General features: G+C 47.4%; 1 protein-coding gene across 1 annotated transcript; it reads left to right on the top strand.

The window, feature by feature from the left end:
* Positions 1 to 10,288: 10,288 nt before the first annotated feature.
* LOC130283182 (uncharacterized) lies at positions 10,289 to 15,850 on the top strand. Its single transcript, XM_056532385.1, has 3 exons — positions 10,289 to 10,355; positions 10,494 to 11,765; positions 15,369 to 15,850. The coding sequence occupies exons 2-3, from the start codon at positions 10,823 to 10,825 to the stop codon at positions 15,848 to 15,850; spliced, it is 1,425 nt and encodes a 474-aa protein (XP_056388360.1). The 5' UTR covers positions 10,289 to 10,355; positions 10,494 to 10,822.
* Positions 15,851 to 16,733: the final 883 nt, after the last annotated feature.

Genomic DNA, 16,733 nt, shown 5'->3' with positions numbered 1-16,733 from the left:
AATAAATAGATGGAGAGGGATTAACTCTGCTTAATCATTTTTGGCGATTAGAATCCTTTTGCCATCTGATTTTTTGGAGACAGATGCACTTACACACATGTAATAATTTTTTTAACCAAATTTCAAACATTGTGTGGTTTATTATTTTTGAGAAGAATGTCTTTGGGTGGTCCACCATCCTGCATTATAGAGTCTTCTGAACTGCTGTATATGTGCTTGTTTTAAAAAAAAGCGGGTAGCGGGTGCTACAAAAAAAGATGTACACACCCTAATCCGTTCAGTGGAGCGCGCCTGCGGCCCCGGACATCTGGGGGCATAACACACCTGTTATTGCTCGATCTCAGGAGAAGGGGGGTTCATCATCGGGAGAAGAGAGTTGCAGGTTGCCCTTGAGTCAGTAAGGCGGTAGCACGGTTGGCAGTCAGCGTGGTGTGGCAGTAGTGGAAATTCTGGAGCCAAACATGCCCGGGGGAGACCACCTGCTTCGCGGCAGCTTACCTTTCCAGTAGTTAGTGGGTTACCAGCATCGGTCGATGAAAGATAGAGACACGCTAATCCGTTCAGTGGAGCGCGCCTGCGGCCCCGGATATCAAAGGGCATAACACACCTGCTATTGCTTGACCTCGCAATTCATCGTGCAAAGGCAGGGGGTTATTAAAGCCTCTTGGGTACTGCTGAGGCCTACTCTTGACTGCTCCTGCTGCAATGTATCGGGTAATTAAACACTCTTTTTATTTACTGATAATTTTATCAGTAATAAAATAGAATTTTCCAGAATGCTAATCGTTACACAACGGAACGTTGGTTGCGTGTGATTTTTTTAAAGAAAAAAAAAAATAAAAAATACGGACAGGGATTAACTCTGCTTCATCATATTGGGCGAAAAAGTCCTTTGGTGATCTGATCTTTTGGAGACAGATGCGCTTACACACATATTGAATTCGTTTTTGTAAAATAAATTTAAAACATTGTGTGTGTTACGCCGAGCGCTCCGGGTCCCCGTTCCTCCCCGGAGCGCTCGCCTCATCCTCGTTGCTGCAGCGCCCCGGTCAGATCCACTGACCGGGTGCGCTGCGGTACCGCCTCCAGCCGGGATGCGATTCGCGATGCGGGTGGCGCCCGCTCGCGATGCGCACCCCGGTCCCCGTACCTGACTCGCTCTCCGTCGGTCCTGTCCCGGTGCGCGCGGCCCCGCTCCCTAGGGCGCGCGCGCGCCGGGTCTCTGCGATTTAAAGGGCCACTGCGCCGCTGATTGGCGCAGTGGTTCTAATTAGTGTGTTCACCTGTGCACTCCTTATATATACCTCACTTCCCCTTCACTCCCTCGCCGGATCTTGTTGCCCTTGTGCCTAGTGAAAGCGTTCCCTTGTTTGTTCCTAGCCCGTGTTCCAGACCTCCTGCCGTTGCCCCTGACTACGATCCTTGCTGCCTGCCCCGACCTTCTGCTACGTCCGACTTTGCCTTTGTCTACTCCCTTGTACCGCGCCTATCTTCAGCAGTCAGAGAGGTTGAGCCGTTGCTAGTGGATACGACCTGGTCACTACCGCCGCAGCAAGACCATCCCGCTTTGCGGCGGGCTCTGGTGAAAACCTGTAGTGACTTAGAACCGGTCCACTAGCACGGTCCTCGCCAATCCCTCTCTGGCACAGAGGATCCACCTCCTACCAGCCGGGATCGTGACAGTAGATCCGGCCATGGATTCCGCTGAGGTGCCGCTGTCAAGTCTTGCCGACATTTTCACGATGATCACCCAACAAAATCACCAGCTGGCATACTTGTCCTCCGTGAAACAGCAACTGAAGTCACAGTTACAGCAGCTGCTGTCACTGACACAGCAGCTGCAACTGCAACAACCATCTCCTCCGCCGTCTCCTGCAACTCCTCCGCAGCGTCCGGCCATGGATTCCGCTGAGGTGCCGCTGTCAAGTCTTGCCGACATTTCCACGATGATCACCCAACAAAATCACCAGCTGGCATACTTGTCCACCGTGACACAGCAACTGAAGTCACAGTTACAGCAGCTGCTGTCACTGTCACAGCAGCTGCAACTGCAACAACCATCTCCTCCGCCGGCTCCTGCAACTCCTCCGCAGCAACCGGCCGCTCCTAACCCCTGCTTGTCCCTGCCGGACAAATTTGATGAGGACTCTAGACTCTGCCGTGGTCTCCTTTCTGGAAAGGCCTTGTCTGGGGCCACACCACTCTGGGACCGCAATGATCCTGCCACAGCCACAGTCCAGTCCTTCTTCGCTGAGGTCCGTGGTGTCTTCGAGGAGCCTGCCCGAGCTTCTTCTGCCGAGACTGCCCTGCTGAACCTGGCCCAGGGTGTTTCTTCCGTTGGCGAGTACGCCATTCAGTTCCGTGCTCTTGCTTCCGAGTTGTCCTGGAATAGTGAGGCTCTCTGCGCGACCTTTAAAAAAGGCCTATCCAGCAACATTAAAGATGTTCTGGCCGCACGAGAGACTCCTGCTAACCTACATGAACTCATTCATCTTGCCACTCGCATTGACATGCGTTTTTCCGGATGGCGTCTGGAGCTCCGCCTGGATATGGACTTTGTTCGCACGAGGCGTTTTTTCTCCCCGGCTCCTCTCTCCTCTGGTCCTCTGCAAACCGTTCCTGTGCCTCCCGCCGTGGAGGCTATGCAAGTTGACCGGTCTCGCTTGACACCTCAAGAGAGGACACGACGCCGCATGGAGAATCTTTGCCTGTACTATGCCGGTACCGAACACTTCCTGAAGGATTGTCCTATCCGTCCTCCCCGCCTGGAAAGACGTACGCTGACTCCGCACAAAGGTGACACAGTTCTTGATGTCAACTCTGCTTCTCCACACCTTACTGTGCCTGTGCGGATATCTTCCTCTACCTTCTCCTTCTCTACTATGGCCTTCTTGGATTCCGGATCTGCAGGAAATTTTTTTTTGGCCTCTCTTATCAACAGGTTCAACGTCCCTGTGACCAGTCTCGCCGGACCCCTCTACATCAATTGTGTTGACAATGAAAGATTGGACTGTGCCGTGCGTTACCGCACGGAACCCCTCCTAATGTGCATCGGACCTCATCACAAAAAAAATTGAGTTTTTTTTCCTCAGGTTCTTTGGCCCCAAGAAGAGGGGGAGACCCAAGGGGGGGGGTACTGTTACGCCGAGCGCTCCGGGTCCCCGTTCCTCCCCGGAGCGCTCGCCTCATCCTCGTTGCTGCAGCGCCCCGGTCAGATCCACTGACCGGGTGCGCTGCGGTACCGCCTCCAGCCGGGATGCGATTCGCGATGCGGGTGGCGCCCGCTCGCGATGCGCACCCCGGTCCCCGTACCTGACTCGCTCTCCGTCGGTCCTGTCCCGGTGCGCGCGGCCCCGCTCCCTAGGGCGCGCGCGCGCCGGGTCTCTGCGATTTAAAGGGCCACTGCGCCGCTGATTGGCGCAGTGGTTCTAATTAGTGTGTTCACCTGTGCACTCCTTATATATACCTCACTTCCCCTTCACTCCCTCGCCGGATCTTGTTGCCCTTGTGCCTAGTGAAAGCGTTCCCTTGTTTGTTCCTAGCCCGTGTTCCAGACCTCCTGCCGTTGCCCCTGACTACGATCCTTGCTACCTGCCCCGACCTTCTGCTACGTCCGACCTTGCCTTTGTCTACTCCCTTGTACCGCGCCTATCTTCAGCAGTCAGAGAGGTTGAGCCGTTGCTAGTGGATACGACCTGGTCACTACCGCCGCAGCAAGACCATCCCGCTTTGCGGCGGGCTCTGGTGAAAACCTGCAGTGACTTAGAACCGGTCCACTAGCACGGTCCTCGCCAATCCCTCTCTGGCACAGAGGATCCACCTCCTACCAGCCGGGATCGTGACAGTGTGGTTTATTATTTTTGAGAAGAATGTCTTTGGGTGGTCCACCGTCCTGTATTTTAGAGTCTTGTGAACTGTTGGATATGCGCTTGTTCTTACACAAAGGTATTTCTTTAAAATATTTCTAAAATATTGTTGTTTTTTGGAGGGGATTGCGAAGTCCGGGTGTGTACTGGTGCATCAGCCAACTCCAGGCTGTGTCCTTCAGGCAATATATGGGTTCCTGATGCCACAGAGGTGGGGCCTGGGTCTGTAAATTTCTAATTTTTGGATAGCGGGTGCTACCAATGAGAAATCTTTGACAAAAATGTCATATATTGTGTTGTTTTTTTGGGGGGGATTGTGAAGCTCTGGTGTGTAGTGTACTAGTGCATCAGTCAACTCCACGCTGTGCCATTCAGCCACTAAATGGTCTTCTCTTGCTGCCAACATGTCCACGCTATGTCATTCAGTCACTATATGGTGTCCTGACACTGATGCCACCACCAGGCTCTGTCATTGTGCTGCTGCGCGCAGAGATTCTAAGAGCGATGCCGGTAATCTGCATGCTATTCTGAATAACAGTATTATTTCACTACCCCAGCACACTCCATATGCATTTTAGGACACAGCAAAGTGTTCTATACCCCTATAGAGGCTGTATGTAGGCTAGAAATAGCCTTTTTTTAACATCGATTCGCCGCGAATAAATTCGGATCGAAACAAACTTTTCGGGAAAATTCGTCGAATTGGCCGAATCAAATTTTTGAAAAGTTCGCTCATCTCTAATGATGATGAAGCCGATCGCAATTGAGAGCCGGGTGCAGAAGGGGCTTCATCATCATCAGGAGAAGAGAGTTGCAGGTTGCCCTTGAGGCCGCAAGGCGGTAGCACGGTTGGCCGTCAGCGTGGTGGCAGTAGTGGAAATTCAGGAGCCAAACGTGCCCGGGGGAGACCACCTACTTCGTGGCAGCCTACCTTTCCGGGAGGTAGTGGAATAGGGGTTTCTGGAGACGGCGCCATTAGCAGTCAATTAGTGCAGACTGCGGGTGGGAAAATCAGCTACTCGGCGGTGTGGAAGTTTTTCATAAGGCATCCGGGGGAGGTTCACGTAGCCACATGCAAGATCTGTTGGCAGAAGGTGAAGTGTGGCCAGGGTCCCAATGTTGGCACCACGGCCCTCCGTCAACACATGCATCGCCACCATAAAGCGGCCTTGGAGAACCGTGGCTCCGATGTAGTGGTCCAGCCTGCTGCATCACCCAGTGGCCATCCGCTCCCTCCTTCATCCAGCCAAGGCTCCACCACCACAGCCGAAGGGAGCTGTGTGTCAAACCCTCCTTCTGTCGCTCCTGCTTCTCCCACTTTTAGTCAGCCATTCCGCCAACAATCCAACGCGGGAAGCCATGTCCAAGAGACAACAGTACGAGCCCACTCATCCAACGGCGCAGAAGTTGAATGTGCTCCTGTCCAAGTTGCTGGTGTTGCAGTCCCTCCCTTTTCAAGTGTTCGACTCTGCACCTTTCAGAGAATTGATGGCTTGTGCCGAGCCGAGGTGGAGAGTCCCAAGCCGTCATTTCTTTGCAAAGAAGGCAGTACCAGCCCTGCATACGTTTGTACAAGAGAAGGTGGGCCAGTCCTTGAGCCTGTCGGTGTATTCAAAAGTGCACGGCAGTGCCAACGTGTGGAGCTGTAACTACGGGCAGGGACAATACTTGTCTTTTACGGCCCACTGGGTAAATGTGGTTCCTGCACAGCCACAACTGCAACTTGAACAGGTCACACCGCTTCCTCCTCCACGCTCTCGCTCCCAGGCAGTTGGTCCTGTTACAGCGTGCGACGCCGCCTCCTCATCCTCCACTGTGTCCTCGGCCTCCACTGCACGTCCAAATCTCGGTGGCCCTTCATTATACCATGTGCGTAGGGCACGGCGGTGTCAAGCTGTTCTTCACATGGTTTGCCTTGGCGAACGGAGTCACACAAGGGAGGAACTGCTAAAGTTAATTCGGAAAGAAATCCGAGTATGGCTTACTCCACGAAATCTGGAAATGGGAACCATGGTGACCGACAAAGGGAAGAACATTGTGTCCGCTCTGCGACAAGGAAGTGTGAAACATGCTCCGTGCATGGAACACGTGTTGAATCTGGTTGTCAAGCACTTCCTCAAGTCTTCACCCCATTTGCAAAACATCCTGAAAATGGCAAGGAAACTGTGCATGCACTTCAGCCACTCGTACACCGCCAAGCACACCTTCCTTGGGCTGCAGCATCAGAACGGTATCCCACAACATAGTCTTATTTGTGACGTTGCCACACGTTTGAATTCCACCCTCCATATGTTGGACAGACTATACAAACAAAGAAAAGCCATCACCGATTTCTTGATGATCCAAGCAGATAGGAGTACTCCCCTGTGTAACTTCAATGTGAACCAGTTGCAGCTCATACATGACACCTGCCGTTTGCTGAGGCCCTTTGAGGAAGCCACATTATTTGTGAGTCGCCTGGATTACGCCATGAACGACGTAATTCCACTCCTACATTTCCTACAACAAATGATTGAAACCATGTCTGGTCACGGTAATGGAGACATTGCGCCTACATCTCAAGGCTACATGAGCCCTGTAGGGGCTGAACTGGAGGAGGAGGAGGATGATGAGGGGCAGAGCGGAGCACAGTTTAAGTTGGATGAGATGGCCGGTGTTTCTAGTCTTCGGACAGGAGAGGAGGAGCAGGAGCAGCCAGAGGAGCTGGAGGGTTATGAGGAAGTTGAGACAGAGGACCCAGACACACCGTGGCAGTATGCAGTGGAGATGGAGGCAGGTAGTCCCTCCGAGTCACTGGTGCAAATGGCACGATGCATGCTCAGTTGCTTGCGTAGTGACCCCAAATTGTCAAAATTCATCAGCGGGATGACTTCTGGATCTCCACCTTATTAGACCCTCGTACCATCCCAAAATGGGGGCCTTTTATACACCCACTGAGAGGGAGGACAAACTGACCTACTACAGAGAGATTCTACGTAATCAGTTGGCTGATGCCTATCGGCCACATGGTCCATCCACTCGCAGGTCTGACTCGGGGGACCCTCTGCGCTCACCTTCCACTGCCATGGCTGCTGGGGAGGGGAGGGGTGGCAAGAGCAGTACCAGCTCAATCAGCAGCAGTCTGAGTCTACAGTTGCTGATGAGTAGCTTTCTTCACCCGCATAGTGAAGCAACTCATCAGCAGCAGGTAGACATGGAGCAGGACCTGAACCAGCAGGTGGTGGCATACCTTGACATGGCCATGCCAACAACCATTGAAGATCTGCTGGACTTCTGGGCAGAAAAACTTGAAAAAGGCCACAACTAGCAGAGTTTGCCCCGGAAAAGCTGTCCTGCCAGGCGAGGAAGGGGGCCATCAGAGCGGGTGTTTAGTGTGGCCGGGGCCATAGTCACCCCAAGGCCAACTCGTCTGTCCACTAAAAATGTGGAGAGACTGACATTTGTTAAGATGAATCAGGGATGGATCTGCCAGGATTTCCAGCCACCAATGCCAGATGCCTCAGAGTAGATTGACCATGCTACTACACCAACATTTCCCAATTATGGTTGGTTATGAAACCCTCTTGGGTTATCAATTAGGGTTATGAAACCCACTTTGGTACTGAAATTGCCTGCTCCTGGCTCATCCTGTGTCTTTCAGGAACTACTTGCCTCACTGATGCTTCTGGCCTTGGGCCTTTAATTATTGCATGTTTAGCAGTAGCTAAATATATGCTTAAAGCAAATGTCAACATTGATCTTTAAATGAAAGGGGTTATGAAACCCTCTTGGGTACTGTGAATGCCTGCTCCATACTCATTCTATGTCTTTCAGGAACTACTTGCCTCCCTGCCCTCAGGCCTTGGGCCTTAAATTTTTGGATGTTTAGCAGTAGCTAAATACATGCTTACTCCAAATTTCAACATTCATCTTTAAATGTAATGGGTTGGTTATGAAACCCTCTTATGTACTGCAATTGCCTGCTCCTGGCTCATCCTGTGTCTTTCAGGAACTAGTTGCCTCACTGATGCTTCTGACCTTTGGCCTTTAATTTTCGGATGTTTAGCAGTAGCTAAATATATGCTTAACCCCTTAAGGACCAGGCCATTTTATACCTTAAGGACCGGAGCGTTTTTTGCAATTCTGACCACTGTCACTTTAAACATTAATAACTCTGGAATGCTTTTAGTTATCATTCTGATTCCGAGATTGTTTTTTCGTGACATATTCTACTTTAACTTAGTGGTAAAATTTAATGGTAACTTGCATCCTTTCTTGGTGAAAAATTCCAAAATTTGATGAAAAAAATGAAAATTTTGCATTTTTCTAACTTTGAAGCTCTCTGCTTGTAAGGAAAATGGATATTCAAAATATATTTTTTTTGGGTTCACATATACAATATGTCTACTTTATGTTTGCATCATAAAATTTATGAGTTTTTACTTTTGGAAGACACCATAGGGCTTCAAAGTTCAGTAGCAATTTTGAAATTTTTCACAAAATTTTCAAACTCACTATTTTTCAGGGACCAGTTCAGTTTTGAAGTGGATTTGAAGGGTCTTCATATTAGAAATACCCCATAAAAGACCCCATTATAAAAACTACACCCCCTAAAGTATTCAAAAAAACATTCAGTAAGTGTATTAACCCTTTAGGTGTTTCACAGGAATAGCAGCAAAGTGAAGGAGAAAATTCAAAATCTTCATTTTTTACACTCGCATGTTCTAGTAGACCCAATTTTTGAATTTTTGCAAGGGATAAAAAGGAGAAAATTTTTACTTGTGTTTGAAACCCAATTTCTCTCGAGTAAGCACATACCTCATATGTCTATGTTAATTGTTCGGCGGGCGCAGTAGAGGGCTCAGAAGGGAAGGAGCGACAAATGGTTTTTGAGGGGCATGCCGCATTTAGGAAGCCCCTATGGTGCCAGGACAGCAAAAAAAAAAAACACATGGCATACCATTTTGGAAACTAGACCCCTCAGGGAACGTAACAAGGGGTAAAGTGAACCTTAATACCCCACAGGTGATTTACGACTTTTGCATATGTAAAAAAAATATATATTTTTTTTACCTAAAATGCTTGGTTTCCCAAAAATTTTACATTTTTAAAAAGGGTAATAGCAGAAAATACCCCCCAAAATTTGAAGCCCAATTTCTCTCGATACAGAAAACACCTCGCATGGGGGTGAAAAGTGCTCTGCTGGTGCACTACAGGTCTCAGAAGAGGAGGAGTCACATTTGGCTTTTTGAAAGCAAATTTTGCTCTGGGGGCATGCCGCATTTAGGAAGCCCCTATGGTGCCAGAACAGCAAAAAAAAACCACATGGCATACCATTTTGGAAACTAGACCCCTCGGGGAACGTAACAAGGTGTAACGTGAACCTTAATGCCCTACAGGTGTTTCACGACTTTTGCATATGTAAAAAAAAAAATTTTTTTTTTACCTAAAATGCTTGTTTTCCCAAAATGTTTACATTTTTAAAAAGGGTAATAGCGGAAAATACCCCCCAAAATTTGAAGCTCAATTTCTCCCGATTCAGAAAACACCCCATATGGGGGTGAAAAGTGCTCTGCTGGCGCACTACAGGTCTCAGAAGAGAAGGAGTAACATTTGGCTTTTTGAAAGCAAATTTTGCTCTGGGGGCATGCCGCATTTAGGAAGCCCCTATGGTGCCAGAACAGCAAAAAAAAACACATGGCATACCATTTTGGAAACTAGACCCCTCGGGGAACGTAACAAGGGGTAATGTGAACCTTAATACCCTACAGGTGTTTCACGACTTTTGCATATGTAAAAAAATATATATTTTTTTTACCTAAAATGCTTGGTTTCCCAAAATTTTTACAATTTTAAAAAGGGTAATAGCAGAAAATACCCACCAAAATTTGAAGCCCAATTTCTCCCGATTCAGAAAACACCCCATATGGGTGTGAAAAGTGCTCTGCTGGCGCACTACAGGTCTCAGAAGAGAAGGAGTCACATTTGGCTTTTTGAAAGCGAATTTTGCTCTGGGGGCATGCCGCATTTAGGAACCCCCTATGGTGCCAGGACAGCAAATAAAAAACCACATGGCATACCATTTTGGAAACTAGACCCCTTGGGGAACGTAACAAGGGGTAATTTGAACCTTAATACCCTACAGGTGTTTCACGACTTTTGCATATGTAAAAAAATATATATTTTTTTTACCTAAAATGCTTGTTTTCCCAAAAATTTTACATTTTTTAAAAGGGTAATAGCAGAAAATACCCCCCAAAATTTGAAGCCCAATTTCTCCCGAGTACGGCTGTGCTGCCTTCGCAATGTATTTTACATGCTTGGCACGCAGCAGGGTCTGTTCCTTTAAGACCCTCCATTTTCTTGAAGCCTAGAGGCGGGCCTTCTCTCTAAAGCATAGGGCTAGCTCCGGCATGTCTAATTCATTCCAGCTCCAGCCACCACAGTGACCAGATCCACAGGACTTCTTAAAGCTAATACAGACTGCAAATCTGATAAATACCAAAGCCTGTGAGTACAGATAGATAATGTGTGTTTTCAGTGTGTAGTAAGTGAGCACATGTTAGACTATCTATGTATTAGCTATGCATAATGTAAGGCACTTGAATAGCCATGCTTATATTTGTCTTTCATATGTTTGTTTTACAGTTTTACCACTTTCATTATATCTCAGTAAAGATTACATCAGTTAAGCAAACCAGCGTGTCTTTCCTTGAGATTCGGTATAAACTTGATGTGAAGCTGTGTCCACGAGACAGCGGAGACATTATAGTAAAAAGGCTTTTAAAACGTTATCAGAAGCAGTTAATCAGCTTTGAATCGTCCGCAGCAGTAAAAAAGACTCATAAATCCTGTGGCTGCAGTCTGTGTCGGAGTAAGGGCGCGAAGCACTAGAAAGTGAAACTAATTCTCTCACGTGCTATAACACCGCGGTGCTGTGTCCAGTCATCATTATCTACGCTGCCAGCTAAATCAAGATGCAGAACCCAGAGAACAGCACTCTAACAGTTAACCCTCAATGCTCCTATAAAGAGGTAGACACCTTGCCAAGAAGTAGATCTAGGTGCACAACATTGTCTAGAGCGTCCAGTCAAACAAATCTAACTTCGGTTAGCGCCGATGCATCAAGATTTAAACGCCATAGTTCTAGACACTCAAGCACCACCAGCCTGTCATCCGCTAGCGCCATAGCAACTAAGGCAAGAGCGAAAGCAGAGGCAGCTTGTGCAATGGCGTCCTATGCAAAGCAGGAAGCTGAATTGATGAAAGAACAAGCTGAAGCACTTAGAAGAAAAGCTGAAGTGCAAGCATCTTTACACTTACTGCATCAGCAGAAAAACGCTGCAGCAGCCTTAGCTGAGGCAGAAGTTCTCACAAGGGCTGCTGAAGCTCAGTTCGCTGACATAGAAACCCAGATGCCACCCCTCAGCGCAAGCCAACGTACCCGTGAGTACATTCAGTCACAAGCAATCATGTACACTGACCAGCAGTTCAATTATGCACCAAGACCATCATTGACTCCACCAGCAATAAGCAACTTTGATACTATGCAACACTGCAAGACTGAATCAGAACCTCAGGGTAGGAAGTCAAGTGGTCGCATGCTCAGAGACCAATCTGCCAACCTGACAAGAGTGCAAACGGATGCTGATTTACTCCCTCCTCAAGCAAATACAAGTCTGGATTATAGCAGAAAGACTTACAATAGAGGAGAACAAAGCAGACTTAGTCAAGTACCTCATCAGCCTTACCAGCCGCAGTCATACCCTGAGTTTACACCCAGGAAGTATTCACCAGATGCAGCAAGAGCTACAGAGGTAGCAAGATTCCTGATGCGCCGTGAGATAGTGAGCGCTGGTCTCATGAAATTCGACGACCGTCCAGAAAACTACTGGGCCTGGAAGTCATCTTTCCTAAGCGGTACTCAAGATTTAGATCTGACAGACAGAGAAAAGCTTGATCTGCTCGTCAAATGGCTAGGACCAGAGTCCACTGAGCAAGCCCAAAGAATCAGATCAGTACATGTTCATGACGCAACAGCAGGACTTGCAATGGTGTGGAGGAGACTAGAACACTGCTATGGGTCACCTGAAGTGATTGAAGATGCTCTTCTGAAGAGGATAGAAAATTATCCAAGAATGACAAACAAAGACAATCAAAAGCTGAGAGGGTTTGGGGACCTACTCTTAGAAATAGAAGCCGCTAAGTCTAGTGGATATCTGCCAGGTCTCTCATACTTAGATACAGCACGTGGAGTTGATCCCATAATCGAGAAACTTCCTTTCAACTTGCAAGAAAGGTGGGTCACTCAAGCATCAAGATACAAGAAAGATCATCGAGTCGCATTTCCACCATTCGCCTTCCTTGCTGAATTCATCGTAGACCAAGCTGAAACACGCAATGATCCAAGCTTTGCTTTCCTGAACAAGAGAACTGCAAGCTCCCCAAAGGTAGAGCAAAAACATCCAACGCCTTACAAAGAACGCAGAGCAACAGTTTCTGTACGGAAGACAGAAGTCTCGCCTGAGTCTGCAGTCAATCAGGAAGACAGCGCAAGTAAGAAAGTTGAGGAGCCAGACAAAATATGTCTAATCCACAACAAGCCTCATCCACTAAGAAAATGTCGCAGTTTCAGAAGTAAGACATTAGAAGAGCGCAAAGCTTACCTTAAAGACAATCACATTTGTTTCAGATGTTGCTCTTCAATTCAGCATCTTGCAAAAGACTGTACAAAAACAATAAAATGCACAGAGTGCAACAGTGACAAACACCTGTCAGCACTGCACCCAGGACCACCACCATGGAAACAAGAAGTTCCAGCAACTCAAGAAGATCATGGTGGGGAGCAAGGCGAGAGTACAACGCCAGCAGTAACCTCAAAGTGTACTGAGATCTGTACAGAGCAGGGCCGCCCCAGATCATGTTCCAAAATATGCTTAGTCAAGGTGTATCCTGCAGGCTTCAGAGAAAAAGCAATCAAGATGTACACAGTCTTGGATGAACAGAGTAACAGATCTCTGGCAAAAACAGAGTTCTTTGACCTCTTCGGTGACAAAGGAAGTCCAACTCCATACACCCTGAAGACTTGTTCTGGAGTTGTAGAGACAACAGGGAGAAGAGCAAGCAACTACATCATTGAGTCATTAGATGGAAAGACAAAGGTGACTCTTCCTACCCTCATAGAATGTGATGAGATACCAGACGACAGGTCAGAGATCCCCACACCTGAAGTTGCTCGTCATCACCCCCATCTGGTGCGAATATCAGACCAGATACCAGCACTAGATCCAGATGCTGCAATCATCCTTCTACTTGGGAGAGATATCCTCAGAGTGCACAAAGTCAGAGAACAGTACAATGGGCCACACAATGCACCATTTGCACAACGCCTTGATCTCGGATGGGTCATCGTTGGAGAAGTATGTCTAGACGGACTCCACAAACCAGAAAAGGTGAATGTCTACAGAACACATCTGTTACAGAATGGTCGTACATCTTGTCTTTGCCCATGTACCAACAGTCTACACATTAAAGAGAGACTTGTTAACCCAACACATCATCGGAGTATCCAGAGGTGCATGGAAGACTTAGCCTCAACTGGAGATACAGATGAACTGGGCTGTAAGGTGTTTGAAAGAACACGAGATGACGACAAGCTAGCACCCTCGGTGGAAGATACTCTCTTCCTTGAGATTATGGACAGGGAAGTCTTCAGAGACAAATCAGGCAGCTGGGTAGCCCCTCTACCCTTCCGGTCACCACGCCATCGCCTTCCTGACAACAAGGTACAAGCAGAGAAACGCTTCACCTCGTTGCAGCACATGCTACAAAGAAAGCCAAATATGAAGAAACACTTCCAAGCCTTCATGCAGAAGATCTTTGATAACGATCAAGCTGAAAGGGCACCACCCCTACAAGAGAACCAAGAACACTGGTACTTACCAATATTTGGGGTGTACCATCCTCAGAAACCAGGCCAGATACGCATAGTATTTGACTCTAGTGCGAAGCACAAAGGCATCTCACTAAATGATGTCCTTCTCAGCGGACCTGACCTGAACAACACACTCCTTGGAGTACTCATCAGGTTCAGAAAAGAACTCGTAGCAGTGACAGCAGACGTACAACAGATGTTCTACTGTTTCCTTGTTTGTGAAGATCACAGAGACTACTTAAGGTTCCTGTGGTATGCAGACAATGACTTTAACAAAGAAATCACAGAGTACAGGATAAAGGTACATGTGTTTGGAAACAGCCCTTCTCCAGCTGTAGCTATCTACAACCTGAGACGAGCAGCACAGCAAGGTGAAAGACATGGTCAAGAAGCCACACAGTTCGTCATGAAGAACTTCTACGTAGATGATGGACTTGCTTCTTTCTCCAGCAACGAAGAAGCTATCAACGTCCTGAAAAGTACAAGAGAAATGTTGGCAGAATCCAACATAAGACTGAACAAGGTAGCTTCCAACAGCAACAGAGTCATGGAAGAATTTCCAATGGAAGACCGTGCTAAAGACCTCAAAGACTTGGATCTAGGAACAGAATCACCACCCTTGCAAAGAAGTCTTGGGATTAGTTGGGGCCTGAAGACTGACAGTTTCACCTTCAGGGTCTCCAGAGAAGAGAAGCCATTCACAAAAAGAGGTGTCCTATCTACAGTCAACAGTCTTTACGACCCCCTGGGGTTCGTAGCACCCATCATCATGCAAGGTAAAGCTCTTTTGAGACAGACCACTACTGAGCAAGAACAAAGTGACTGGGACATACCTCTACCTGAAGAGAAGGAAATGCAGTGGAAGTTGTGGAAAGACTCATTGTTAGAGCTTGAACAACTCAACATCCCTAGACCATACGTATCTGTTTCCTTGTCTGCTACAAAGAGAAGAGAAATATGCATATTCTTTGACGCCTCCACTATGGCTATCGCATCTGTCGCCTATCTTAGGGTAATAGACACTGAGGGGCAAAGCCATGTCGGGTTCCTCATGGGAAAATCTAAGCTGGCTCCCAGACCGGCTCACACTGTCCCACGTCTAGAACTTTGTGCTGCTGTAGAGATGGCAGACATGATTACAACAGAACTGGACATCGAGATCCATGCAATTAACTTTTATACAGACAGCAAGATTGTGTTAGGATATATTCACAATGCTTCAAGAAGATTTTATACATACGTGGCCAACAGAGTGACACGTATCAGAAAGTCTACAAGTCCAGAACAGTGGCATCACATCAGCACAGACAAGAACCCAGCTGATCATGGGACGAGACTAGTGCCAGCCGCTGCGCTCAAGCAAACTAACTGGTTTGTAGGTCCATCCTTTCTTCGTAAACCAGAAACCAAAGAAACTACTCAGGTAGAGACCTTTGAGCTCATAGAACCAGATCAAGACAAAGAGGTAAGACCTCAAGTGACAGTTTGTAGGACTATAGTTACAAGAGACAGTCTGGGCGCTCATAGATTTGAAAGGTTTTCCAGCTGGAAGTCGCTGACCCGTGCAATCGGAAAACTTATCTGTCTAGCCAGATCCTCCTGCAGAGCTATCAATACTGATCAGCGTAGCAACGGCCACCGTGAACAAACCAAGGTCACGATCATCAGATGCATCCAGCAGGAAGTCTTTAAAGAAGAAATCCAAGGCCTTCTGAAAAAGGAAGAGATTTCTCAACACAATTCGCTCAAGGACTTGTACACCAGGCAATGGAAACAAGTTCAAAGTCTTGCGGACATTTTCTGGAAGAGGTGGAGACAGGAATACCTGGTGATCTTCCAGCCATGCAAGAAATGGCAAGATGACAAACCCAATTTACAAGTTGGAGACGTTGTCTTACTGAAAGACTCTCAGGCCCACAGGAACGAGTGGCCTATTGGACTCATTGTAGGGACTGATCCTAGTAGTGATGCTAGAGTTAGAAAGGTTGAAGTTAGGATTGTTAGACAGGGCATTCCCAAAGTGTATGCAAGACCAATTTCTGAAGTAGTTTTACTCCTGTCCAAGGGTTAGTGGCATAACAAAAAGTATGCCAGGTGGGGAGTGTGCTGCCTTCGCAATGTATTTTACATGCTTGGCACGCAGCAGGGTCTGTTCCTTTAAGACCCTCCATTTTCTTGAAGCCTAGAGGCGGGCCTTCTCTCTAAAGCATAGGGCTAGCTCCGGCATGTCTAATTCATTCCAGCTCCAGCCACCACAGTGACCAGATCCACAGGACTTCTTAAAGCTAATACAGACTGCAAATCTGATAAATACCAAAGCCTGTGAGTACAGATAGATAATGTGTGTTTTCAGTGTGTAGTAAGTGAGCACATGTTAGACTATCTATGTATTAGCTATGCATAATGTAAGGCACTTGAATAGCCATGCTTATATTTGTCTTTCATATGTTTGTTTTACAGTTTTACCACTTTCATTATATCTCAGTAAAGATTACATCAGTTAAGCAAACCAGCGTGTCTTTCCTTGAGATTCGGTATAAACTTGATGTGAAGCTGTGTCCACGAGACAGCGGAGACATTATAACGGCGATACCCCATATGTGGCCCTAAACTGTTGCCTTGAAATACGACAGGGCTCCAAAGTGAGAGCGCCATGCGCATTTGAGGCCTAAATTAGGGACTTGCATAGGGGTGGACATAGGGGTATTCTACGCCAGTGATTCCCAAACAGGGTGCCTCCAGCTGTTGTAAAACTCCCAGCATGCCTGGACAGTCAACGGCTATCTGGCAATACTGGGAGTAGTTGTTTTGCAACAGCTGGAGGCTCCGTTTTGGAAACAGTGGCGTACCAGACGTTTTTCATTTTTATTGGGGAGGGGGGTTGTATAGGGGTATGTGTATATGTAGTGTTTTTTACTTTTTATTTTATTTTGTGTTAGTGTAGTGTAGTGTTT

The sequence above is a fragment of the Hyla sarda genome, chromosome 7, assembly GCF_029499605.1.
Source record: "Hyla sarda isolate aHylSar1 chromosome 7, aHylSar1.hap1, whole genome shotgun sequence".
NCBI classification, from domain to species: Eukaryota; Metazoa; Chordata; class Amphibia; order Anura; family Hylidae; genus Hyla; species Hyla sarda.
The sequence above is the reverse complement of the archived record's forward strand: the minus strand, read 5'-3'. Positions and strand labels throughout refer to the sequence as shown.